This window comes from Tiliqua scincoides, chromosome 2, assembly GCF_035046505.1.
Source record: "Tiliqua scincoides isolate rTilSci1 chromosome 2, rTilSci1.hap2, whole genome shotgun sequence".
NCBI lineage: Eukaryota > Metazoa > Chordata > Lepidosauria > Squamata > Scincidae > Tiliqua > Tiliqua scincoides.
Window position 1 is genome coordinate 144512130 of NC_089822.1, and position 27993 is coordinate 144540122.

At 42.7% G+C, this 27993-nt stretch overlaps 1 protein-coding gene across 1 annotated transcript in view; it reads right to left on the reverse strand.

Moving 5' to 3' along the window:
• The window catches only part of RGS9 (regulator of G protein signaling 9), a 67202-nt gene extending 42729 nt beyond the window's left edge, over nt 1-24473 (reverse strand). Inside the window, exons 1-5 of the mRNA XM_066616904.1 lie at nt 24299-24473; nt 14129-14225; nt 9153-9203; nt 6109-6215; nt 4979-5030 (exon numbers count right to left, since the gene is read on the reverse strand). Coding sequence (XP_066473001.1) covers nt 4979-5030; nt 6109-6215; nt 9153-9203; nt 14129-14225; nt 24299-24361 — 370 coding nt within the window. The 5' untranslated portion in view covers nt 24362-24473. The remainder of the gene's footprint in view (nt 1-4978; nt 5031-6108; nt 6216-9152; nt 9204-14128; nt 14226-24298) is intronic.
• Nucleotides 24474-27993: the final 3520 nt, after the last annotated feature.

Consider the following 27993-nt stretch of genomic DNA (forward strand, 5'->3'; position numbering starts at 1 on the left):
ACTCCCAGCACCCAGGGCTGCAGTGCTGCCAAAAATGGCTGCCGCTGTATCACCCTCCCCCTACTCTCCACCCACCTACCCCTGCCCCAGAATGCCTCCTCCATGCCTCCCCCACACCCTCACCTACCTCTCTGCTGCCCAGTAGTCTGTGCGACCACCGAGCAGCAGAGCTCCAGTGCTCACCCAGCACCGGCCAGTGCTGGGCTAGCATCGGTGTTCCACCCACACCTTACAGCACGTTTGTGACACTGCATAGGATTGGGCCCTAAGTTTCTTCAGGCACCTGACAAATGGTGTAAAGTTGCCCCTTCCCGTCACCTTCAGAGCCAGTCATGGCTGCAGAAGCTTTTGCTTCTGCGGTAGAGACTGGCTCTGAAGGTGAGGAGATGGGGCAACTTTACACCAGCAGCCAGGTGCTTGAAGAAGTGTTTTGCCCCCCACCTCCAGGAACACCAGTGCATCCAGTGTATGTATAACCTACAGAGTTCACATATGCTAGTTCTTCCATCCTATGATCATTCCTGACTTGCTCCTGTCAGTTCACACTGTAGGTGTGGTACCAATCTGGACTGTATGGTGATAGTAGTGGTAACAGTGGAAACTTAGGGCAGTGTGGGAAGAATATTTTCCAAATGCTCCACATCACTTGTGTTTAAAATTAACAAGAACAGTGTAAGCTGGGAACCAGGAGCATGCACTGCTCCTGCTCATTACAAAAGGAGAAACTCACAGCAAGCCAGAAGAGGATCAGAGCCTCCAGTGTAGTGTCAAGCTAGAAAGGGAGATAGAGGCTGGAGTTCATTTGTTTGCTGTCCCTCAAAGTGTGCTGCTCCACACAAAGGTTTCAGGTTGTTTCATGGCACGATCGGCCCTGCTCCAAATCCTTATTGTTTTGGTTTTTCTTTTCTATATCTTTTCCAGTTTTTTTTATTGCCTTGAACATTGCAAAGGATATAGGAAGTAGATATAATATACCTGCAGAATCTCATGCATTCTTGCATTATGACTTGGATTTGCCATAAAAATTCAAGAACAGTGATCTGTCCTTGTTTTAGCTTTACCTACAAGCATTGTTGCCATCTGTCCTTGTTGAAGCCCTTTCAATGAAGTATCTGCCTACACATATCATTTTTCCTAACTCAGTGATGTCCATAAGAGCTCTCAATATAATTAGCACACAACTAACAACAATGTAGAGTAACAAATAGGACACAATTACATATTTGGCTAATACCAATGTGGAAAAGGAAAAACAATTCACTTCAAAATAAAATCAGTATCATGGATGGGAAAATATTTTGGGATGGTGATTTGCTGTATTCTTATTTTGTATCCATAATTGTATTTTTGGAACAAATTGGTGTTATGCTCGTTTTAAAGCTATTTTGTTACACTGGGTGTCTCAGCAATACACCCACATGGCATCAAGGTACACAGAGGAAAGCCAGGTGCACATTAACATATTTCTGACTGTCGAATCCACAAACCAAAGTAGGCTGAACAGCTTGGCTGTGCAGACCCATTTAATCCCAGAATATTTATACTTTTGTAATCAAGTGTACAGTATAACTTGCTTTCTACCTAAAATCATAAGCTTTCTCTGAAAGAGATACAATGCCACAATCATAAGCTTTCTCTAAAAGATAAGACAGGGGTGTCAAACTCATTTCATACAGCAGGCTGAATAGCATTTATGATGCCTGCTGAGGGCCAGAAGTTATGTCATTTGGCTAGAAATGGGTCAATAGGTCATAACCAGATATAAGCACTTTTTTCTCACTTAGGAACAGATTAGCTGCAAATGATAGAAGAGAAGATACACAAATCTTGATCACATTTCAAGATATAGCAGAGCCCAATTATCATGCGAGCCACCCTTTCAGCAGTATCACCTCAGCACTGCTCAGCAGCTGAGAGCCCAAGGGCCAGATAAAAAGCTTCCACGGGACGGCCTTACGTTTGACACCCCTGAGATAAGAGATACAATGCCCAACTCACACATACAATCAGTGGCAGCTTGATAATGCAACCACATGGAGGCCATTCACTTGCGTAATTTGTGTCCATTAGCTCTATACGTAAACTGATTTACCAACCGTGCTATAATAATACTTCCTTTTAGCTGTGTGCCATCAAATTCTTGGATCTGTGTAGGAAGATGCCACTTTGCAAGAATAATTTGCCATGTGGAGTACCTTCCATATCAGTGTTTCTCAACCAGAGCTACAGGTACTACCAGTGGTACTTGAGGTAGAGCCTGGTGGAATTGCAAGACCCCTGCCGCCTGGCAGCGAGACCAGGAATGTGACACAACAAAGAGTGGTAGGAGGCTCTGCTCAGTGGGCAAAGCTCCAAAGCATTGCTTTTCCACACTCAAAAAAGTGTGGAAAAGTTCCCTTCATCCTGAGCCTCTTACTGTTGTGGACCATGTGAACACAGATGGACCATGTGAAGTGCTATGGTGGAGGTCAAACCTTGAGAAACACTGTTCCACACAACTCCATATTTAGGAGGCTACACACGACTAGTTGGATACACTACCCCTGAAACATTTCAAAAGGCCGATATATAATAATACTGGCAGGGATCTAAAGAGATACCTCAGATACAAGATCTAGTGGGCTTTTTTTCTGTTTTCCTTTGAATGGAAGATCCTCTTGTCATATCATGCCACTCAGTTTCAAGAGGTTTTCTAATTAGTGTGGGGGGGGGGGGAGGGAGCTGTCATTTGAGAAACAGAAGCCCAAAGATTCCATGGGAATGCAGAACTAGTTGTATGGTTTTTTGGATCCAACTTACTGATCAAGTTGCCTCCACAATCACTGGAAACACAATCCCTGACTAAAGAAATTTATAGCCCAATCCAGAGCATAGTTATATTACCAGATAAGTGTATAGAATGTGAGGATTTAGGGCCCAATCCTATCCAATTTTCCAGTGCTGGTGCTGCTGTGCCAGTGGGCTGCGCACTGCATCCTGTGGTGGGAAGGCAGTCACAGAGGCCTCCTCAAGGTAAGGGAACATTTGTTTCCTTATGTTAGCCCTGCATTGTGGCTGCACCAGTGTTGAAAAATTGGATAGGATTGGGCCCTAAGTTGGTATACAGATGGTATCTGTATATCTGGTCAATATACAAATATATTACTGTATATTAGTATACAGATGGTCAATATTTCATCCCACGGTAGCACTGCTGCGAAATCTGTTGGCACCAGTGTTTAAGAATTGAAGAAAATAATGGTAAATAATTCTTAAATTGCTCTGGCTCAACTGGACTACACATCAGATTGTAAAGGTTGATTGGCATGTAAATCTAAAAGCAGAACAAAACATTACAATGCAAACTTGGAATTCCCAATGCAACTATAGGAGCTGAGGGCATTTGAAGAGAGAAATGGTAGGCAGGAAGGTGCACTTAACAAATGAATATTTTTTTTTTCAAACTGTTCTTCCATAAGCCAAGTTCCAGGACTGAAAAAGACGTACTGGAAAAAAAATCTGGGGAAGCATTTGCAACGGAGAATAAGTGCACGCAGGAAGGATTTCACATCCACCTCCTACCCACCGATTCTCCCCTGCACATTCCCTCCCTGACCCTGCCCCTGCATTCACATTAACTAGCATGTACATATTTGAAAGCTATTTGAGGCTACGTATTTGAGGCTAAGAGGCAAAGAAGGAAGGCCCATAGCCAGGGAGACAGACCAGGGACAGACTGCACTTGCTCCCAGTGTGGAAGGGATTGTCACTCCCGATTTGGCCTTTTCAGTCACACTAGACGCTGTTCCAGAACCACCTTTCAGAGCACGATACCATAGTCTTTCGAGACTGAAGGTTGCCAACAACGTATTTGAAAAACACATGATACAACCTGCAGCTCTTCACTGAGTATTATGTGTAAAAACCCAGTCTTTAACTCCCACTCTGCTCTCACTGAGGACTAAAAAATACTGTATCTGATATAACTCTTGTCTGGATTAAACGTCTGCAGATTGTAAAGTGAGGGATGGCATTTTTGAATGCTTTTCTACATCAAAAACTCCCTGTCTGTGGAATGCTAGCATGACCCCTTACGAGCATTTTAGAATAGGGCCCACTCTATGAGCATTTTAGAGTAGTTCCCACTATGCCGTATCCCACCTCTGCCCTCTCTGAAAAACAGAGCAGAACAAAATTCTGAGATACCCTCATGTGACTTGAAAAAATATAATCCTCTTTGCAGAAGAAAGAGAACATGAATGGTACACAAAACACTACAGGTAAATCTACTTATTAGAAAGGAAACACTGGGTTCCCAGCCCTTATAAAATTAACATGGGGAAGGGAGCATTTGCAGAAGAGAATGAGAGAAAGGGAGGCGTCCAACCCTGAGTTTACTCAGCAACTCTTCCAAACAAATCCCACTCACTGAAGCTTTCTTATTGTGTTTTATTTCCCAGCTGGACTCCAAAAGTGGAAGAAGCCCAGCCTCAGGGAAAAGCAGCCTGGATGGCATTTACAGGTGAGAATCAGTGAGTGCAGGGAAAATTAAGTGTTTTCCCTCCTGCTGATCCCACTGACCCCTGTATTTGAATTAACTGGCAGACATTTTTATGAAATATGTGTCTGTTGGTGCACTGTACAGTTTTACAGTATATATGCAGGGCATATATTCCTCTATATAACATGCGCCGGAGTATCTAACAGTGTTTGCCTTTCTTCTTGAAACAATAAGCTGACCTTGCTAAGCAGGACACAAACTGTTGTCAGAGTAAATGCAAATTTTACTTGCCTGTTCTAACCCCAAATTTTGGGTATGCCTTAATTCAGAATAAACATACACTACCATAACCATTTCTGCATTATCATATACATAAATGTATGAAATCTTGAACATCAGTCTAGACAAGTAATACAAGTTAAGTAATATGAGAAAGCCTTTACTGCTTTGAAGTTCCACCAGAAAGGCAGAGAGTGCCTCTCAAATTTTATCACTTACCATAGTCTGTGTCTTCTGCTGCCCATTGCTGGGTTGGCCAAAAGTAGGGTGTCTGCAGGAAGTAAAACAGAAGAAGACCAAAATTATCAATTAGTATTTCATTAGATTCTCCTAAATCAGTCTATCAGCTGGCATATCCATTAATGGCCGATTTCAAGTACAATTTCAATAAATACACGAGGTCTCCAAGTTTCAAACATCTGAGTTATGGATGGCCACATCTGTGCTTACACATTGGTGCAGCCCATCCACGGTGGTGCTTTGCACAGGCATGACTGCATTGGGCTAGCAAGAGCCAGGTGTTTCAACCTCCTAGACAGACCTCTAGAATGGACCCAGTATATATTTTTGGATTTCCAGGCCAATCCTATGGGCCTGTTGCACTGGTGTACCAGCAGGTTAGGCTTAGGCCCATCCAACTTATCAAAAGAATGGAGATGGGAGAATTTCTGCATCATTATGTCTGCAACGCTCCACTCCCCTAGGATTCAGAGCTGGCACCATTTTTTCCAGCCAGTGGCTGCCTGCCAGTCACACTTCATAGCCCACCTGCATCTGAGAGTTCCTCAGTCCCAAAGGATTTTTAAAGTACAGTAATTCATGTCATTAAGGTGAAAATGCTTGTTTTCTTTACTAATTAAGAACCACAGAGGGATCTGGATCAACATCATAATTGTGGGGTGAAACTGGGGCTCCCATCAGTCACAGCCCAGATCAGGCCCTCCAACAACCACTTTTTGACTTGGTAGAAAAGCCTGCAGGAGCCATCTGAATCAGAACCATGGGAGATGTAAAGGGTTCCCTCTTGCATACTGTGGCCTCCTACTTATAAAAAAAAACAACATATTGACTCTAACATGTAGCTTGGTCCTTAGTGTGTGAATTGCTGGCATAGCCACCTTCAAGTACCTAAAGGGTTCCATAGAAGAAGTTTATTGTTACTCATTCCGCACTACTGCTGTGCCCTTGTGATTATTTTATTTTGTTTTTTAATCTTGTATTTTATGTAAGCAGCTGGATCATCTTGATGAAAAAGTGACATATGTGGTTTAAACAAATAACTACACACCACAATGCATATCAGTCTACATTTCTAATGTTGCATCTGTTTTGACTATCATTTCACTAACCTGAAACCTGTAGAGGCTGCTGTCTGGTCTGAGAGTGAGATTCTTTGGTTCCTGAAGAGGATAGATGTATCCATACTTAATAATTAAACTTCCCAGGCTGAGTGCCTCTGAAAACAAGGAGGTCAGCAGCTTTCATTAGTTTATACAGAATAAAGCCAAACATTCAGAAGCAAATCACTATTTAAAATGCAAGAGCCTGTTCAGAAATTAGTTCAAATGCGCACAGAGGAGAAGCAAGATTGCAACTCCTCCCCATACATAAATTTGGCATAATGTCTGAAAGAACCTACACATGTTCACACTGCTCTTTCCGGCCTTCTCCTGAATGTACATGTGGGAAGGAGCCAACAGGCACAATCCTGCTCCCCCTTGCACATACATTCAGATGACCATCTAAACAATGCAAAGAATTCAAATATTCCCCAAAATGGTAGTCTGTGCAGCTGCCCCAACCCCTTCTACTTTTTTCCCAAGGGGACAGCTTAGCATCAAATGGGATGGGGTAAGGCACAATAGGATCCATACTGATTCACAGGAACATGCTGTACCTTGGCGTGCTGCAGAAAATGCTTATTTCTGGATACGGTTCATGTACGTTTATGTAAGGTGGCCCTGACTCTTCTTGTAAAAGCCCCTAGTTATTCTCACTGGGGGTTTAGTACATAGAGGCACGTACACTAAGCTTCTATATATTAAGGGATTGAGACTGTCTAAGAGGAAGTGACAAGCCCAGCAGGATAGTCCCTTTAGGTTGGATATCTTGGGAATGACCTGCTTAGGAGGGATGTGAGCCAGTAATTTGGTCCTGTGTTCCCTTGCTATCTGTGAAAAACTGGGGTCAAGCTTATAGCAGGCAGGTCCTTCTTAGTACCAATGCCTTTCTATAGATTGCACTGAGGGAGCTGCTTTGTTATGTACAAAACCCTGACATAGAATCAGGTTGTCTACATCAGAGTCTATGTATAGGAGCAGGAGGTCTGGTCTAGAGGGTAGAGCCTCCATTTGCCTGAAGATAACATCCACAAGGTAGCCAGTTCGAGGCCACTGGCACCGTGCGACCTTGAAGCAGCTGACAAGCTGAAGCCGAGCTATTCCATCTGCTCTGAGCGTGGGAGGATGGCGGCCAGAATGTGAAACCAGATCAGAGAGAAACACCTGAATGTTGTGGTTCTTGAAAGAAAGAACCTTCTTTCATTTGCAAAAATCCCTACGGGGATTTAAATAAGCCTGCCTCTGTAAACCGCCTTGAATAAAGTCTTGAATAAAGACCAAGAAAGGCGGTATATAAATACCTGTATTATTATTATTATTATTATTATTATTATTATACAGTGGTGCCTCGCATAACGAAATTAATTTGTTCCGCGAGTCCTTTCGTTATGCGGCTTTTTCGTTTTGCGAAGCGCGTTTTCCCATAGGAATGCATTGAAATTTAATTAATGCGTTCCTATGGGCAAGAAAAGTCAGAACAAAGTCAAATTTGGTTTACAAAGTGTTTATTAAGTGCTCTTTAAAGGCATACATACTGTACTGAGGATTTCAAAAACAGGGGGGATGCTGAGTGGGGAGCTTGAAGGCTGTAATCCTGTGCACACTTTCCTGGGAGCAAGCACAATGGGACTTACTTACATAAACTGACATGAAGATCCTCCCCTTACTAGGGTGAACGGGATCATAAACTGGCATGAAGATCCTCCCCTTACTAGGGTGAACGGGATCATAAACTGACATGAAGATCCTCCCTTACTAGGGTGAACAGGATCATAAACTGGCATGAAGATCCTCCCCTTACTAGGGTGAACGGGATCATAAACTGACATGAAGATCCTCCCCTTACTAGGGTGAACGGGATCATAAACTGACATGAAGATCCTCCCCTTACTAGGGTGAACGGGATCATAAACTGACATGAAGATCCTCCCCTTACTAGGGTGAACGGGATCATAAACTGGCATGAAGATCCTCCCCTTACTAGGGTGAACGGGATCATAAACTGACATGAAGATCCTCCCTTACTAGGGTGAACAGGATCATAAACTGGCATGAAGATCCTCCCCTTACTAGGGTGAACGGGATCATAAACTGACATGAAGATCCTCCCCTTACTAGGGTGAACGGGATCATAAACTGACATGAAGATCCTCCCTTACTAGGGTGAACGGGATCATAAACTGGCATGAAGATCCTCCCCTTACTAGGGTGAACGGGATCATACACCGGCATGAAGATCCTCCCCTTACTAGGGTGAAAGGGATCATAAACCAGCATGAAGATCCTCCCCTTACTAGGGTGAAGGGGATCATAAACTGGCATGAAGATCCCCCCCTTAAAACAAACCAAAACAAACCAAAAAAAAAATTCGTCTTGCGAAGCACAGGTCATAAAAATTCATTGTGCGAGTTACTAAACTTCGCAAAACGCTTTCGTTCTGCGAGTTTTTCGGTGCGCGAGGCATTCGTTATGTGAGGTACCACTGTATTTTGCTTCAGTTGTATGTCTGTTTTTTGTTTGACTACCAATGCCTAATAAAGGTTTTTGAAATGGAAAAATGGAAATTTACTAATGTCTTCCCCTTCAGCTTCTCATCCCTCTGAACTCTTCTAATACTTCTGCTCCTTCTTCTCTTCCATTTCTCTCATTTTTTAATTGCCCCATTCCCTCTGTGGTCTTTGCCTTCCCTCTTCTCCCTTCTGTACTCCCTTCTTCTCTAGCTTGCTTCTTTATCCTCCTCCTTTCTCTCTCTCCTTTCTCTGCATTCTTGGCTCATACCTCTTTCTCCCTCATCCTCAGTTGTCTTCAGTCATGTCTCTCCCTCCCCCTCCATCCATCCCTGCTCCTGCCACTTTTAAGAGCAGCTTCCATGCTGGCTCCACTTCCTCCCAATCAGCTGGTCCATCCACTATGGACTCAACACCTGCAATAATGTCAATCAGCAGGTGGCTCAGAGCCAAGTGGATGGCCAGAACAATCCCAGATGAGTCACATGGCTCGGTGGGGTGCAACAAGTCTATAAAAGCACCAGCTGGTTTTATTCCCCTACCCACCTTCATTGGCAATCTGCAGGCGCTGCATAATCCATTGTAATATATCAGAACCTACAAGGCAAGGACAATAGCAGACAGTGTAAATCAGAAGCAGGGATATCTCAAAGTACTTCATGTTACAACCTGCCATCTGACAGCAGTAACCATCTCTTACATAGGCCTTCAAAGTACCACAGATTCAAACACATAGCTACTCTCCTGAGCCATAGCACACTAAAATCAGGCTGGAGACAGAGCAGTTTTTTCAGAGAGCTGGAGGTGACTTGAAAAAGGGTTTATCGCTCACTGTGTCTAGATCCCTGCAGCTTTCGCTTTTGATGAACACATTTGGCAGGTTTTCATACTGTTTTGAAAACCTCCAAAATATGTTGCCAGATGTGCCAGAGAGATAAAAGAAAAATGCAAAACCTCTTTCAAGAACTTTAAACTCTCTTAAGAAGTACTGCCGGCCTCCACTCTCAGAGCGGATGTTGTGTGTTCTGCATTTTTATTAACTGCAGCCACGATCCATAAACACAGTGTAAGAGGCAGAGCCAACACTCAGTTGCACAGCATTTCCATATACTTAGTTGAACTCTGCTGTCTCAGTAAAAGCAACACAGTGTTTCTCCAAGCTTCCACTCTACTATAGCTGTCATCTGCAAGCTGTCAAACTCTTCTCCCACAACAAGCTCTAATTGCAAAGCCACCACCATAAAACCCAGGAGAAACACATCTGGCTATATGGCTACCAGTGCATTGCAGCAGGTCTTTCCCGGCTGCTGTGACTGCAAGGAAACATGCAAGTCTAGTAGTCAAGGGAAGACAGCTAAGGTGGAAGGAAGTGTTCTGCTCCAGTTAAAAAGAAGCTGCTCTTCCTGTGCAACCTGCTGTCTCCTCATCCTCCTCATAGCAAATGATTTGCCAACTTTTGATTTCAAAAATACAGGTTCCCTGTGAAGGGCCAAGGATGAAGCCAGTTGTAAACTGCCAGGTCCTATGTAGAACCAGGGCAAAACTTGGAGGCAGAGGAAGGGAAAACCTGGTTGGGCCAGGGATACAGTGTTCAATCCTGAAATATATGAGGGCCCAATCCTATCCGACTTTCCAGTGTCAATGCAGCTATGCCAATGGAGTGTGTGTTGCATTCTGCAGTGGGGGGGGGGGCAATCACAGAGGCCTCCTCAAAGTAAGAGAACATTTGTTCCCTTTCCTCGGGGCTACATTTCACCTGCATTGGTGTTTGAAAGTTGGATAGGATTGGGTCCTGAGACCAGTTTTACTCCACAGTCACCAAAGAAGTAATGTGACAGTTTGAGGTGAAGTATGCTACAGTGCCCACGCCCTGAGGCAAATATTTGTGACTTGGTCTCATTTTCTCCTCCTATGAAATTTTTTTCTGTAAGACCCCAAACCAAGCTGCCTGTTCAATCTCCATGGTATTTTTAGATATTTCAGTAGCTACTACTGCATCCCTAATGATCTAAATCCACCTCCACGCTCTGTTTTTTTAAAAATACTCATCTTGCCAGTTCTCAATGCATATGCTTTATTGCATATTTTCTCTAGAGAGCAACACTGTTCAAATTTGCAACCAAAAGGTTAAATCATAACCTAATAGAAGGGGAAACAGAAACTGAATTATGTGCTCTTCACAAGGTGACATTGGGAACACATTATTTTCTGCATGAAAAAGTAGAGGTAAACTAGTCACAGATCACACAATTCAATTACAAGGCTTGCTCGTAAATTAAAATGAAATATGAAAGAAGAATTCAGATTTCAGAGACTGGGGACTATAAGTTATAGTCCCCAGTCTCTGAAATCTGAATTCTTCTTTCATATTTCATTTTAATTTACGAGCCTTGTAAGACTTACAAGAATAAGCCTTGTAAGACTTAGGGAGTAAAAAAATATGCATGGAACTAATTTGAAAGGACGTTACTTTTTCAGTCAAGATATATTCTCTACTGAGTTGTAGAAAAATAATTGGTATGAGCAAAAATGGTATCAGTTATCTTAGTTCTAAGGAGATTTTTCCCCACAAGAATCCAATTTTTATATGGATCAATTTGTCAGTTGGGAAAATGCAGAAAGGGTTATTTTTAATCCATATATTGATTAACCTGGAATTAAGCCCTCCCCAGCTCTTCCATTTTATTTGTATTTTGCATTAGAACTATGAAGTTTTAAACAGGACAGGGCTTTAGGAATGCACCATTCCCTGATCATGTACTAATCTTTGTCTCCAAAGAATATCTCAAGATGCAGATTAAAATGTTAATCTTCCCTGACATTATACTGATTGCCTGAGACTTGCACCAGAGTCAGGAGCTCTTATCCCCACTGGCTGCTTCCTGAAATAGATGAAATTAAATGATTAACCTGTCACTCACAAACCTGACCTTGCACATACTCTCCACCTTGAAGAAGTGACACATTGGGTTTATTTTCAGAATCTTGAGAAAACCCCATGAGTGGAACTATCCCTGTGTATTCCAGAGGCAAATGTGGCATAAGACCGCCAAGCCTGCCTTGCCTTAAATACATACTGTACTTTGTTTTAGGCAGGGAATTCTTTCCTGGATGTAAATTTTCTGTTGTGTGAATCTTGCATTTTGTTAGCAGGCTGACACAGAAGTCATTCCATTGAATTAAATGGGACTACTAGTAGCTATCTTTGAGAATCAACCATTTCTGAATTTTTCACTTCCTTCCTGGTTTTTGACAGAATATCTCATATAGCCTAGAAATCCAGGTTGCTTCACATAGCTGTTTTTTCCTCTTACCTCAAGATAACTTTCTGGACTGTTTAATGGTAAAAGTCTACATGGTTCAACATGCAATCTGCTTGAGAACTCACACTAATTTGGTAAGCTTCAACAAACTTCAAAAAGTTCTTCAAACTTTTTGAACTTCAAAGGTTTGCAAGATCCTTGCTTGGAGATTGAGGGCCCAATCCTATTCAACTTTCTAGCACCAGCGCAGTTACAATGCACCCCTAAAGTAAGGGAACAAATATTCCTTTACTTTGAGGAGGCCTCTGTGACTGCCTTCCTACCACAGGATGCAGTGCATACCCCATTGGCACGGCTGCTCCATCACTGGAAAACTGGACATGATTGGGCCCTGAGTCTATAGCTTTAAATGAGTTAAATCATCTGTTGGGAAAGGCAGTATATGAATTTCGCAATCAATCAATAAATGCTCTGAGGCACCACATCAGGATGCAGTTATTGCAGAACAGCAAAGAAACAGGGTGGGAGGCTCAGGGCTAGCCCATTCATGAAGCCAACTGGTTGTCTCAGGCAGCAGATTGGTGTAGGGTGCCCAGCTCTCTCTGTCTACCTGCCTCCACTGTTCCTCCTTCTCCTTCCATCCCCCTGGATTGGAAAAGGAAGAGGGGGACAAAGAGGAAACATGGAGAGAAGAGCTAGAACCTCAGAGAGTGGGAGGAGAAGAGGTAGGCACATCACTGGGTAATTGGGATGGCATTTGGCATGCTGCCTCAGGTGCTAGGAAGTCATGGACCAGCCCTGGGGAGGTTCAATAGCTGCATCTTCTACACTGGGCATTTAGCATCAGTCTCTGGGTAAAGACGTGGCAACCCTAGGTTTCATGAACTCCCATTGGTTCACTAGCAGAGAAAAATAAAACTATCCTTTCAAGCCAGGATCCAAGAGGCTCTAGCTGCAAAATTAAAAATTAAAACAAAAAACCCTTCTGTGAATTCAGTCCTCAGGTTGCACATTTTAAGTAGATTTACCGTAAGGAAGCTTCCACTGAATCCAATCGTAATTTGTTTAGCAGTGGTGTGTAATTCCTAATTTAGTTCCTTCATTTAAAAGATTAACAGCCCGGTCCTAACTTGTGCTGGAACAGGCAGGCCAGCAGGCCTGCACTGTATCCAGACCAAGTTTTGGGTTGCTCATGGGTCAGCCTGAGGTAAGGGGAAGCTTTTCCCCTTACCCCAGGGAGAGCAACAGCAGCCCCAAGGGAGCTACTCAGATCTGTTTCACCTAAATCAGTGGCACAAATCCAAGCAGCCTGAAACTGTCCCAGGATATCCAGGAACAGGGCTAGGATCCAACATAAGTGCCGGATCCTGACCCCGTCTCCTGCTCTTTGCCCACCCACCCACGGTTCTGCCCACCGCCCTCCCTTCCTCACCCTGAAATGCTTCCTTCCCGCCCTCCCCATGCCCTCCCCCAGACCTCCGTGCCGGCCAATGGAACTCACCTTTTCCTGGCGCCCGTGTCGGCACCAAGAGGCCGGTACACCTCAGTGCGCGAGCCTATCTCCCCTTATGTCAGCCCAAAAGTGCTTTATGGCACTTTCATGACGATGCTGGGCCGGTGCAAGGGACTTGCGTCAGCCCAAGGGCACCTCTGGATTGCGCCCTAAGTCAAAACAGCTCCTCATAAAGACATTGAGAGGCTACTGTGAATCACTGTTGCCTCTTGCACTTGTGCCTGCCAATTTCAACTGACGTGAAGGGCAGCTTTCTCTTCTGTGAAGAGGGCTTGGTAGATACAAGGGCAAAACAGCAGCAAAATGCTTACAATATGTTCTAGGCTTCGGTTTTTTAACAAGCACGTAAGAAAGGTATTGCTAGTGTGCTTCCAGGGTGAGTGTAGCTGGCAGGCACCAAATAAGAGCACATTTGTTGTCGCAGAAGGCAGTGACAGATTCAAAACATCAAAGCACCACTACCTGCCTATTTCTTAGTCTGTGTAAAGGAAGGCAGCTGCAAATTAAAAGCATTTGCTCTTCTTCAGCAAACCCATAATAATATCCTTCTCCTGAATTTGCTTTCTCCTTCTGGTATCAGGATGACAGTCACAACTGCCTGAAAGCACCTCCCCTTGTTGTGACTGCCTTCCCAATACCAGAGACAGGAATAAAGTGATTATTCATAACAGATGATGTTGCATAAGAGAGATGAAAAGTTGCTGGTGTTGCCTTTTGCTACATGCTGTTGTCAAAAGGTCTCTTACCAGTCATAGCATGAGGGATGTCAACGACCATAACTTTTTGAGTCTGCATTTTGATGCCAGAATTCGGATCCTGCATCTCCAGTAACAGAACTTCAAGCTGCAAGTTACAGTAGGTACATGTTAAGAATAAAACAAAAGGAAAACAAGAAGAATGACTTAAGAATGAAAACTAAAGTTGAGGCTAAAACAAGAATCCAGGGGTTTTATCAGCTTCTCCCTTGCTGGATCCTACATCCAATCATGACAAGATAGCATGAGGTGCATGAGTTTAGAAGCAGGAGCACTCTAGTGGCTGTTACTGCTTATAGTTGCTACTCACCAGGAACAAACTGAACTGACAGTTATGCATATTCATTGCTTTGCGGTTCTTTTATGGGGACAATTCAAGTGGAGATTTTATCCTATTAAGGCCTAAACAGAGATCACTTTCTCCCATGTGCTCCATTACAAACTCAGATGCCCACTGACTGCTCCCTCTTAATGACATGATCTGTGCCTCAGGTGAAGGGCATGAAGAGAAGCTTGTGTTAGGCCTCAGAACCAGGAAGTGAATGGTGGTGACATCACCACTGAAATGCCTGACGCATTTCATGTCACTTCCTGGTTCAGAGGGCATCACAGCCCTGGTAAATTTAGGAACTGCTGCTAAACACATATACCAAGTAATAAGCCCCACCGAACTCAGTGGAGCTTACAACTGTGTAAGCATGCATAGGATTGTACATTTCTTTTATGGGATTTCTTTTAGCAATAGTGGGATGAGCATGATCCTGCTCCTGGTTTCACAAAGAAGGGCTGGTTTGATAAATATTGTCTTTTGACATCCTTATGTTTTTGCTGCAGGAGGCATTGGTGCAACACTGTTGCTTACTGCTGCAATTACCCTAATAAAATGAGTACAAGTCTCAGTGACAGGACACGTACATCCTCTCGAGCCTTCTAATGTCACATAACAGATTCCTACTTGAAACAACCTAAAGTTAGACCCTCTAAAGCCCTTTAAACTATAATTGGAATAGATCAGTACGATTCAGCAGAATCTTCAGTAAGACTCAGTCTTGCTGCAAGCTTGAGCACATTCAAAAAGAAGTGCATTTCCCAAGCCTCTGCTTCTTTCACTAAAGCCATTTATCAGGCTACATTCTATTTCAAGCCTATGAGTCCTGAACACATAAACAAGGCTCTCAGTATATCTCCACTGTGCCCTCCAGATAGGCTTCCATCAGTTAAGAGCAAACAGTTTGTTCACAAAACCCATATCAGTCCTCTAGTGCAGGCATACTGTTTGCCTAACAAGCAAAGAGCTCCAGAGATTTCTCACGTCCCTCTCCCTGCTGAGCAACCTCTTGTCATTTAAGAAGTAAATTATCAAAGAGGACAAGGGATATTAGCTAGGAAGCTTCCATTAAGTGCTGCCCACGGACTAAATGACAAACCATGCCCTTTGCTGGTGAAAGCTCTGTGGGTCTTTTTCCTCTTCTCCCAATAGAAGCAGAGGGACATTTTGAAGAGTTGCATTTTGAAAAGTTGCAAAATATTAAAATTATTGTCCAGTCTCGCATATAAAGATATGCCCAGAAGAACTATGTAACATGGAATCATAGCTGGAAGGGATCTACAAGGTCATCTAGTCCAACCCCCTGCACATAGCAGGAATCCTCCTAGAGCAACTCCAGCAGTTGCCTGTCAAACCTCTGCTTGAGATCTTCAGTGAGACAGAATCTACCAACCCTGTTCCACACCAAACCATCATTACCATCAAGAATTTCTTCCTGATGTCCAATGGAATCTCTTCTCTTGAAGTTTGTACCCAATGGATCTAGTTCTACTTTCAGAGACAGTTGAGAACAAGTTTGCCCTTTCCTCCTTATGACAGTCCTTCAGCTATCTGAACAGCACTATCATATCCCCTTTCAGCTTTCTACAGGCTAATCATACCAAGTTCTCATAATCCTTCCTTATAGGGCTTCTTCTCCACTCTTGGGATAACCCTCGTCATTTTCCCACAGAGGCCAGATTTAGCCCCTATGCTGACGGGAAGGGGTAAATTTGTGCTGGCTGAGTCAGGTCGGCAAGGAGGTTCAGGGAGGAGGTGTTTGGGGGCAAGGGGAGGGCAGGCAGGGGTTGAGCGGGGGGGCAGGATCCAGTACTTATGCCAGATCCTATCCCCTTTCCCAAGCAGCCCAGGGCAGCTTGGATCTGTGCCACCTTTTGAGATGGCACAGATCTGAGTAGTTCCACTGGGGCAGCTGCAGCATTATCTGGGGTAAGGGGAAGTGATTCCCCTTGCCCTGGGCTAAGCTGGTTTTGTCCCAACACCGCTCTGCATGCAGTGCAGACCTTCCTGCTCCAGGGCAGGTTAGGATTGGGCTGTAAGCCTCTAAGATGGAATCTTTATGAGATTTCATGATGCAAGCAGAAAAGCCATGCTTGTGAAAGTGATTTCACAAAAAAATAAATGGAGATTTGAAGAAGCTGCAGCATGTATCTGCACCTTGCTTGTATGGGTAAATACAGATTACTGGCTTACCCAACTCGGCCACTTAATTCCATCCCATACCCACAGAAAAAGACCATGACCTGCAGCCTCCAACCACATTGTAAAGCCCTATATACAACAACCCCTTGGAAGCTGCTCAGAAATCTGAGGGAGGTAATACTAGACATCATTAGATGGTCAGAGATTACGGGGAACTGTATTTTCAAGCAGTGTAGGCAGCATGAGGTAATATTTTACCATAAGACTCCCAGTCATAAAAATCTACCCAGTCTGGTGCCATTTTTATCTCCATGTTTTAAAGTGCAACCATATTATTATGTTTATTTTACCATTCCTCCAGAGACATGGTTCTCATACACAATCTTGTGAGACAGACCATGCGCTGCACTGAGGTAAAAAATTCTAAAATGCAGGAGCTCATTCTGACACCCCATAGCCACATCCCATTAAGACTGCAACCCCCCCCCCCCCGTAAATTGGCTTTAAATTTCTTCATTAGTCTTCTTCCTCCTGCTTAGAATTTCTGTCCTTCACATGTACTATATTTCATTTAAAGATCTAGCAGGCTCATTTAATCCAATCTCTTGGAGTGAGTTGGGTGAAAATTAATGAATTTTTGCCTTGGGGTGGGAGTGGGGAAATTGCTGCATTCTGTCCTTCACACTTTTGAAACATAAATATGGGGGGGATGGACAGACACTGTTTAGATTGACAACTAGAAGAGGGGACCTGGAAATGGAATTATTTAAATGTGTTTGTTTATACAACAGTCAAACTTACCTTAGTGGGGCATGGAGGAATACAATGTTGTTATGAGGACATGGCTATACTTTTAAGTTTATCACTACAGCAGCATGGCTCTCACACTGATGGGTTTTTGCCAAAGTGTCCCGTCCCCCCGTCCCCCCAAAAGCCAGTAATGGCCACTGTGGTAACAGTATTTCAGCTGCACCTGTCCATTATCTTCCTAGTTATAACAAGCACTAATATGTGGTATGCACAGCCAGCCAAGATCACACAATGCTTTTACAAGGATGAGGTCATTCACCAATCCTCAAACACTGAGCTATAAAACAAGATCTGCTGCAGAAAATATATTTCCATAGCACTCAGGTCACATCTACTCCATTAGCAACAGAATATTGTGCTTTCTATATCAAGTTTTACACCCATAAGTTGAAATGTCTACAAATCACTGTCTGGAATTCATATCAACTTCTGGCATTTATTATAATCAAGACAACTGGTTGCCACTTAATGAGGAATGGGCTAGCTGCGAGGTAGCAAATGGTAATATTTTCCTTTTATAAGAGAATTGCTAAGAAAAAAATGGAAGTTTTATAACTTATACACCATCTCAGATATATGATGGAGTTTGGGGGGGAGGGAAGTTATCCTCAGATACAATAGCTCTTTCAACAAGCCCCACAATCCTCTTTTTGTTTATTGTATTATTCTATACAAAACATTTGAAGAAGGTCAGTCCTACCCTCTAATTATAATCTCTCAATGACTGTTGCATTTACTGCAACTCACTCTGGAGAGATCTCTAATTACAGTACTTTTGGGGGGAAAACTTCTGTATTAGCTTGTGGTTATATTACTGGCATTCTGAAGATCTGATGGGCAAAGAAGTAGACGAAAGCATTATAGTAAGAACTGTACTGAATATTCAGTGGTCCCCATTTTCGGGGGGAAAATTCTAATTTTTAGAATTGTCTCAATTGAGATTTGTCTCAATCCGAATGGGGTGGGGGTACTGAAAGTCACACACACCTTTGTCTCTTTTGCCCTGCACTAGCATCTCTCTCAGTTTCCATGCAGCCCAAAACACTGCAAAAAGGCTCCACCTCTCCCAGGCACGGAAATAGCCCTGGAGGCATGGAAGAGGCTCCCCTTGCAAAGGAACAGTAACACTCTTGGAGCCCCTGAGCCAGCAAAGAGGCTGAGGAGGGGAGGGGGGAAGGGGAGGTGGAAGACCTCTGTAGCCAGAGTGCAACAAGGTGGAGCTCACGCTCGCTCGCTCGCTCGCTCGCTCGCTCGCTCGCTCACACACACACACACACACACACACACACACACACACACACACAGGGGCAGGGGCAACAAAGGGGATTGCTTTAAAAAACCCAGGGAGTGTTTGCCAAATTCCCCCCCCCCCAGATGATGCAGGCTCTCCATGCTCCAGCCTACACCAACAAAACAGCCCAGCAAGCAAGTCTTCCCAGTAAGCAAAGCATGAGATTTAGGCTACAATTCTATCCACACTTTCCTGGGAGTAAACCCCATTGACTACAATGGGGCTTACTTCTGAGTAGAAACGCATAGGACTGGACTCTTAAAAGCTCAGCATCCCATCTGTGAAAGAAGTGGGGACAGCTGGCAACAGGGAATATGGAGCCAGGGAGGGGATTGTTAACAGCTGTCTTAGTTTCCTTCTAGCCCCAAATGTCAGGTTGCAGCATATTTGCTTAACTTTATGGAATTTAGCACAATATGTTTTTTCTTAATTGTGCTGAGTCACGGAATGGAACTCACATGTATAAATAGGCTCCACCAGGTTGAGACTAACTATTTGGGTTCCATTCCAAGCATTCACATGGATGGCAAAAAAAATGCACTATAGCAAATCAATTTAAAAAACAAAGTTTCTTTGCTCCTGTTGATTTAAAAACAGCCTTGCTGACCTTTGTGATGCAAGATAAGAGTCATTAACAAGACAATCCATCAACCAGTCCTCCTCCAAGAGCTTACAAAGAGCTGAGAGCTTACATTCAGCCCCTCCCTTCACCAATGTAAAGGGATCACCTTTCTTTCAAGTGCTCAGGGGGTAGGGAGGGGTCCGCTGGAGAGAGAAGGATTGATGGATTGTCAGCTAGCTGCCCCCCCCTCTCTCTCTCTCTCATTAAGGAGGCTATTGTTAAAGGACTGTTCAGTTTTTAAAACTGATTTTAAAGGGGTGCATTTTTCCCCTTCTCCAGGGATCAACACATTCCTTCTCATTTGCAAGGGCCATTCGTGCTGAGTCAAATTCATGAATAAAAAATCCATGTATACAGGCTGGACCTGTACTTAAAGATCACCAAAGATGGAAAGTCTATCAACTTCAGAGGAAGACTGTTATGAACTGTTCGGCTACAAATACTTCATATTGTCAGGCAGTTCTTCCTGGCATTTAATAGAAATCTCCCTTGTTGTAACTTAAACTCATCAGTCCAGGTCCTCTGCTCCAGAGTTGAAAAATTAAATTTCTGGAGCTGAAAAACTGAAAAATCATAAGACATGGTTTTCCTCACCATTCTAATCAACCTGTCTGTACCCACTCCAGTTTGTCAATATCCCTCTTCAACTATGGCACCCAGAAGTGGACACAATGTACCAAGAGAGGTTTGATTAAAGCAGAATACAGTGGTACCATTACTTTTTTCAATCGAAATACTATACTTCTGTTGATGCAGGCTAGAATCTAGGTATACTATGAGCCATCCAGTTAACAGTTTGCAAGGACTGGTATGCTAGCATGAGGCAAGATAATGAAGAAAAATGTAGAAAGCAGTACAGACATACTCTGGAACATGGCGTGTGTGTGTGTGTGCGTGCGTGCGCGCGCGATTTAAGCTGAATATGGCTAAAATCCTATGCACATTTTCCTGGGAGTAAGTCTCATTGAACACAGTGACATTTTTTTCTGAGCAGACATGCACTGGATTGGGCTGTAAGTTAAATTTTATCAGCCTAGCTTCACCAACATGTAAAGCTAGGGTGCTTAACTTTAAACAGCGTTGGCATATCCAATCACAGCCCAATCTTATGTCAGCTCCTGACCGAAGGATGGTCAGTCATGCAGTCACAAACGTGCTATAAAGCACATGGCAGCTATGTGGAGGCCAGTACAGTTGGTGGAGAGGCCAATCAGGGTAAATACACCACTGGATGGCAAGGATGTGGGGGAGGGAAGAACAGGGTGTTGAGGGGATGATTTTGGGAAAGGGGAGGGCAGGGCAGGGCAGGGCAGGGAGGAGGGCGGTTCAGGCACAGGATGGACTGGGGATGATGAAGGCTCCACTGCATCCTAACCCCTGACCCAAGCTTGAAACCCTACATAGGGCTACTCGGTTTTTTGCACCAGCATTTGAGCTGGTCCAGATCCAAGCAGCCCCACTGGGCAGGATGGGTTTGACACAAGGTAAGAGAACTAATGTTCACTTACCTCGAGGAGATCTCTGGCTGCCTTCCTGCCCCTGCAGGATACAGAGGCAGCTGTTTCAGTACTGCTATACAGTAGCAAGGGCAGCCCCATTAGGACTGGGCTGCCCCTGACTCAGTACATCTGTAGTGCAATCCTAGGCATGTCTACTCAGAGGTAAGTCCCATTGTGTTCAATGGTGTACACCCAGGAAAGTGAGTATAGGACTGCAGGCCTAATCTCTCCTAGCAAGTCACGTGCATCTGTGTCAATCTCTGTGTTAATCTTTCAAAGTCATTACAAAGATGAAATTATGGATGATTGATTGATTTACAGCCATTTTCTGTTTTTACACAGAGCTCAAGGCATGTAAGCAGTGTATTCATAAACCCCCTTTTTTCAAATGGGGTTTTTACAAGTATTTGTTCTATGAGAGGAACTCTGTCATGCAAAATTTGATTCTTTCATTTAGTACAAAGCAGAAAAAGCCCCTTTGTAGACCTGCTTCTCATGCCATTAATTCAGTTACTATTCATGAGAATATAAGCCAGTTTGCAACTTTACTTTTTACATGGTTACAACTACCATGTGGAGTCCATAGGAAAGCATTCCACATGGCAGCAGTTTACACCACTTGGTGAAGCATTCAATGTGTAATGACTGAGCAGTTTTTACTATGCTACCAACAATATTCCAAAGTTTAAGTATGCTGCTGCATGGTGAAAATCCAAATGACAATGCACTGCACAAGAGTAATCCACTATGTACGAGAGTTATTTATAGAAATTCCATGTGGCAGCCCCAACATATATATAGGCCTTAAACTGGCTTAAATCCTTCAATCCAATTTGACAAACTGTTGACATTTAGGTGTGTGGTTTGTTTTTAAATCAACTTCTGAGTATGCCCTCTTTTTGATGGCTTGAAGCTATACTGTTTTACTGTTGTCATAGAAACAGAAGTAGCTCCTACCTGCACAGCTTATGACCCTCCAAACAGAGCACAGCTCACCAGTCATGTTTTGTGGCTTGCCAAAACTCACTAACCCTTTCAGATTTCACATGAAACATCCTTCACAGAAAATGATGGGTAGCCCAGGTTCCACTGAACCAAGCAAAAAAAGCTCCTTGGTTTTGTGATACCTTATTATTATTAAAATGTTGATTTGGCAATACTGTCACATCCTCTCCTGTTTGCCCTTTTTCTAAGGGCAACAGTATGGCCCACCAAGAGAAATGGTTTAAACCTGGTACCATACAGACTGTTCCATTCACAACGAGCCCTAGTTTCAGATGCAATATCAAAACCTTATTTAAAAGTAGATGGAATTACTACATCTTTTTTTTAAATGGAAGGCCAAGAACTTGAGTCATATTGCAATACCACTATGAGAGCTCAAAAAGCTCTCTTTTTGTGGGCAGCCTCTTTTCAATATTACAGAGGACAGTGAAAAGACTCAAAAGTAAGGAGACATGATCTCCAGTTTCTGCTGCCACAACCTCATCTCTGGTGATTTTTCCAGTAAACAATACAAATTTGGTACAGTCTCATTGTGTGCTTTATTATAACTGAACAGTGGAAGCAGAAGGCTAATTTATTAGGTGTGGCAAAAAAAAAATGCTGGGTTTTTCTTCCCTCAACACAAGCATCTAAATCTAAATGGAATGTAGCACTCAACTAATCTTTTGTTTCTTCCAGATGTGATCTTTTTCCCTTCTGTGGAATTTGTGAGAATGCAAATCAAAACACACCGTGGTCTGTTGCTCTGTTAAAGAAATGTTGACAGATTCTAGGCATAAACATTTCTAAGAGAAAATATTGTGGTAGCCCTCTTTGAGCATAAAAAGTACAATATGGTACAGTATGACAAATATTGTGACACATAATAAATTCACACTCCCTCTCATATCTCTCCTTTTTCCATTTGTGATCCTGCCATCTCCCCCTGTGTTGATGTTCAACCAAAGCAGATGAGATGGGAATATCTATCTAGAGCAGCCATTTTCACTGGTGTGCCATGAATGGTCTGCAGGTGTGCCACAGACGTTTGGGAGAGGGTCATTTCTTAGTAGGGTCATTGGGGAATGTGAGCGCCCCACTAATAGCATGGTGTGCCTTGTCAACTGTCAAAACACTGATGGTGTGCCCTGACAATTTTAGTACCTTATCAGTGTGCCATGAGACAAAAAAAAGGTTGAAAATAGCTAATCTAGAGAGTGCTGTAGCACACAAACCTGATATGGGCAGTTCTACATGCCACCAGATATTCAGCTAATTCTATTCACCAGGATAAGCCACAGACAAAAAAGATGGAACATTCTTAGGAGAAAATTTGGGTTAATATCTTGCCTGCTTAAAATCTTTTCACAAACTGGCTCTATTAAAATGCTACTATATAGATGTTTAGAGGGAAAAGAAAGAGGTAGTTAATCTTAAATGTAGTTATTTGGCCATCTGCTCTTTGCAAGCCTTGAACCATTGTAAAAACATATATATTATATTGAAGTGGACTGTAAACAGGCAGATAACTGATTTTGCTCCATCTTCTGAAAATAAACACCATCAGTTATCTAATTACAGTAACACACTTAAATAAATAGTGAAGACAATATAATATAGATTAGTTACTCCTGAAAGAGGGGGATTAATGGGTGGATTTTTCCTACCCTTTCTTTTTACACTTATGAGTGAAGGGTCTAATCCATGTGAGAGGCTTTGAGTACAGCTTTAGGTTTGGCAGTTACCCTGAATTAATTATGACAGTGAACAAGTGTCTGATCTAGTGTATGTTGGGTCACAATATATCTGCAACAATAAGTAACCACTGTGTTAGAGTAGGAAGAGGGAGGGAAAGAGAAATTAACCAGATTATGCTACAATGTAGAACAAGGTGTGTAAACTCTATAGATGAAGCCTTTTATCCTTAGATATTGACTATAAACAATCCTCAGACAAACTGCCAAAACAGACTTCCCCAAAACAAAAGATGCAAATTTATGAACAGAAATAAAAGCAGCAAAGATGAGCCAAAATAGTCAAGCAAAAGATTACAAAATTAACACAAAATATCCATAATGCTCATAACACCCAGCTTCTTCTCAGTTTTATGTTATACAGCAGCGACTACTTCTCCCATGAGCAAAGAAGGCTATGTAACAGGTTGCTTTCCTTTGAAGACTCCAGAAAATAAGGGTATTTGTGTCCAACAACTCCGTAACAAAAAAGTAGAAAAGAATTCAAGAGAAGCATTTGTTTTTTAAACATTAACTAACATTAATCACAGCTTCTTTGAAAAGAATGAATTCAGAAAAACAATGGCACACCTATACCAATTAACATGCCTATCACTGGTATGCAAAATCTTTGTACAGTACATACTAGTCTGGTCAAATTTCAAATGATTTAGTTGCGCTTAAGATTCTTGCAAGAGGTACATTACATCATCTCTTTATGTGGTAGATCATTAAAATAATAGCCAGTTTACCTTTTTCAGAAATGCCATTCGTGGCCTGTAACGTTGTCCTTGATCAAAGCGTCTGATGGTCATCCTGCTCTATTTTGTCAAGACAAAAGCTACAAAAGAAGAAAAAAATTTAAAAAAATTAGTCTTAAGCGACTGCAGAGGAGAAGGTGATGCTGCTGTAACTGATTTCAGGCAAAATGCATTATTCCAACTCCCCAACATAGAGAATAAAGGGAGCGGTTGAATCTGACACTGCCCGCCATAGCCAATCAGGAAGGAGCACCAGCATCTTATTTGCATAGGTTTTTGTACTCTTTCTAGCTTGCCAACCTTAGAGGGAGCCCGTCCTCTATTCACAGTATGGTGGGCAGACAGCTTAGGGAACAGAAGAATAATTTGTATTCCAAGTAAATTTCTCAACAATCTAAGTATTTCTAGGAACAGATAGTGTTAGCAGGGTAATCTTCACACATAATGCAATTAGTAAACAAACAAAACTAAACTAAATCATTTTTACCTTTGTTACTAAGTACTGATGTATGGAAAATATGTTTGCAAACAAAGCATGATTTTTCAAATACAAACACTGTATTTCTTCAGATGTTGAGTTTATTTCAATTTCTATCTGCAGGAAAAATAAAAATTATAAACCAGCCAATTAAACTAGCCAATTAAAATTAGTTAAACATATATTGCATAACATGTGCTCAAATACCACAGCCTACGGGCTACTGGATGATGCTCAGACTTGTGCATGGCTCCAATATGAAGGGACTTCCAGGGAGAAGGCAGCAACTGCAAACACTTATCCATGCATTCTTGCCATGTTAAACATGACCCAAACAGAAGTCCAACCAAAACTTTACATTCTATAATGTTTGCCATGGGTACTTCTGTGTTTGATCAGTGCTACAATAAAAACAGAAAATGTGAAGACTTGTTTTCAAATAGGCAGTCAGCATGCTCCAGGGGGTTGCATCCAATGTGGCTCTCCAGTACATACCCATCACTTTTTCATAAATCTCTGCAGCTTTTGGATGGTGTGGCTACAACATCTGGTACTCAGAGCAAACATTTTTTAAGCCCACCCTCCCTTTGCAAAAACCAAAAGTGCATCTCTAAGGCCTCTAGCAGGCCTTCTGAGGCCTGGGAAGACCATGTATGGCCTCCCCAGGCCTTGGAAGGCTTTATAAGGCCTGTCAGAGACCTTAGAAATGCACTTCTTGTGACTGTTGGAGGAGGAAACTAGGTGTAGCAGAAAGAAGGTGGATCCAGCAGCAGTCATGCCTCCATTGGCACAGCTGCATGCTACAACATGGTGGGGTTCGGATTGGATGGTTAGAATGGAAAAGTAGTAAAGAGTTGCCCTGATGATGTGAAGAACTGATGGATGTGAAATACGTTATTTACTGTTTATATTATTCATGAAGATGAAAAGGTGTGACTTTCTTCCCATCCCCATCCCTGAATAAGATCTGACAGTAGGGGGGAGGGGAGGTAAACTCTGCCGTCAAAGGATGATGAGGGGACCATCTACCACAATTCAATTCAAAGTTTTTAATGTCAACATCATTGGAGAAAGACATTATGCTCGGAATGGTCAGTAGCAAAAAATGACGAGGACACCAAAGAATGTGTTGGCTGGATGTAATCAAAGCTGACACTGGACAAAATATAAAGCAATTGAAGGAAGCTGCACAAGACTGGAAATCATGGAGAGAGCTGGCTCATGGAATCACCAAGGGTCAAGCACAAATGAATGGATAATTTGATTCAACCATCTGCAACAATTCAATTCAAAGCTTTTAATGTAGATAAACACAAATCCACAACAGTAATTAGCAATAACAGAATCTTCCTAGCCTTAATTAGCTCCTATAGTAGAAGAGGACACCATTATCTGGATTCAAGCCTAAAGGGACAGAATCTTCCAGCAGCTTTCTAAGAGCACCATATCCTTTGGGTGATCTTTCAGGGATGGAAGGGCCAGAGCTTCCACTCCCAATAATTACCACAGCCATGGCATGTGGGAAGCAATGCTTTGTCTCCTGCCCCCTTGTGCTGCTGAAAATCTCTTCAGAGGCATCTATTTACAGCAAACAGCTGCTTCAGAGAAAATTTTCTGTGGGAAAACACTGTGTGGGATAAACATTAACTCTCCCTCACCAGGTTCTGTGGCCCTGATATAAATCCACCCCCCTCAGGCTGCTATTTTGTGGAAAAGTGACATTTCCTGTTTTAAATTTATTTCTTATAAATAGGCTTAACATAATGAGTAGTTTGGCCTTTAGACATCTCATAAAAGCAGGTGCTTTTTCAGAGGGCTTTTGCATGGGTTAATTGCCTGGGAAGTTTGAAGCTGATTATTACTGCTTTTGTTTTAAGCCATTTCTGTCCAACATTGCAGATATGCAACAGGGACCAAATGTGTATGCCTGTGGCCAGGCAGAAATGGTGAAACTCTTTATATTTGCTGAATGTCAATTGTTTTAGGTTGTTTAACTGTCAGTTCATTTATCATTAGTTACATTGTGGATCTGCTGTTAGACCAAACTCAGGCTACTTTAAACAAATGCCTTTTTTATGTTAGACTACCACACCCAGGTGGAATGCTTCTGCAACTTCCTGGAATTAGTTTCATAAAATCATGTTACAGAGTAAGCATGAAATTGACAGCCTGGATGTACATAGTATATATACCTTGAAGCTGTTGGGCCTTATTGTTTTTCCCTGTAAGAAAAACAGCGAGACTAAAACAGGCTATGCTCATTCTCATTAGTCTAAGACACAGAATGCTCTTTATTCCTCTGGGTGAGTTTTTTAAATTTTAAAATTATTATTATCATTATAAAAGAAAAGGTAAAGTTGATCAAACATGTTTGGAAGTTAAATCCATGGACTAGGAGAGCTTGCCCCCAGTAATTCCTTCCAGATGTATTTGTTAAGAGAGGAAAGAAATGCACTTGCATATATTCTGAGGAATCATTTATAAGTACTTGACCTAATCAAGAGAAGAGCCCTGACAAGAGAAGAGCCCTGAGTATGTGCAAACAAATACTAGAGCTAAGCTCTATGTCTGATTAAGCTTTGCTCATGGTAATCAAAGCTAGTTCTAGGTTGGGGGAATAAGTCTCAACAAAATGTCCTTCATAAGTCACATCCCCATCCTTCCTAGTCAGCCCAATCCTTTTCATTATGCTACCAAGAGAGAGAGGACAAGCAAATGGAAACTGGAGATGGACCACAGACATGCTTGCTCTCTCTAGACAGCATGATGAGGCTCCTGAGCACCAGAGGAGAGAGAGCACAAGTCATGATCTCTTTGTTCTTTCTCTGGGTGGTGCAGCACTGGGACCAATCCTCACCAATTATTTTATTTTTTTATTTTTCACATTTTTATACCGCCCTTCCTCCAAAGAGCTCAGGGTGGTGTACACAGCTGCTCCCCTCCTTTTGTCCTCAGAACAACCCTGTGAGGTAGGCGAGGCTGAAAGAAAGTGACTGGCCCAAGGTCACCCGGGAAGCTTCGTGGCTGAGGGGGGATTCAAACCTGGATCTTCCAGGTCTAAGTCCACCTCCCAAACCACTACACCACAGTGTCCAGAGAGAAAACAGTCACACAAGCAGGCAGAGGTACCTACAAGGAGCTGGTGATTTTATGAAATTTCTTCTTCATGTGCACTCTCCCTCTGGGTGGCACAGAAGTGGGGATGGAG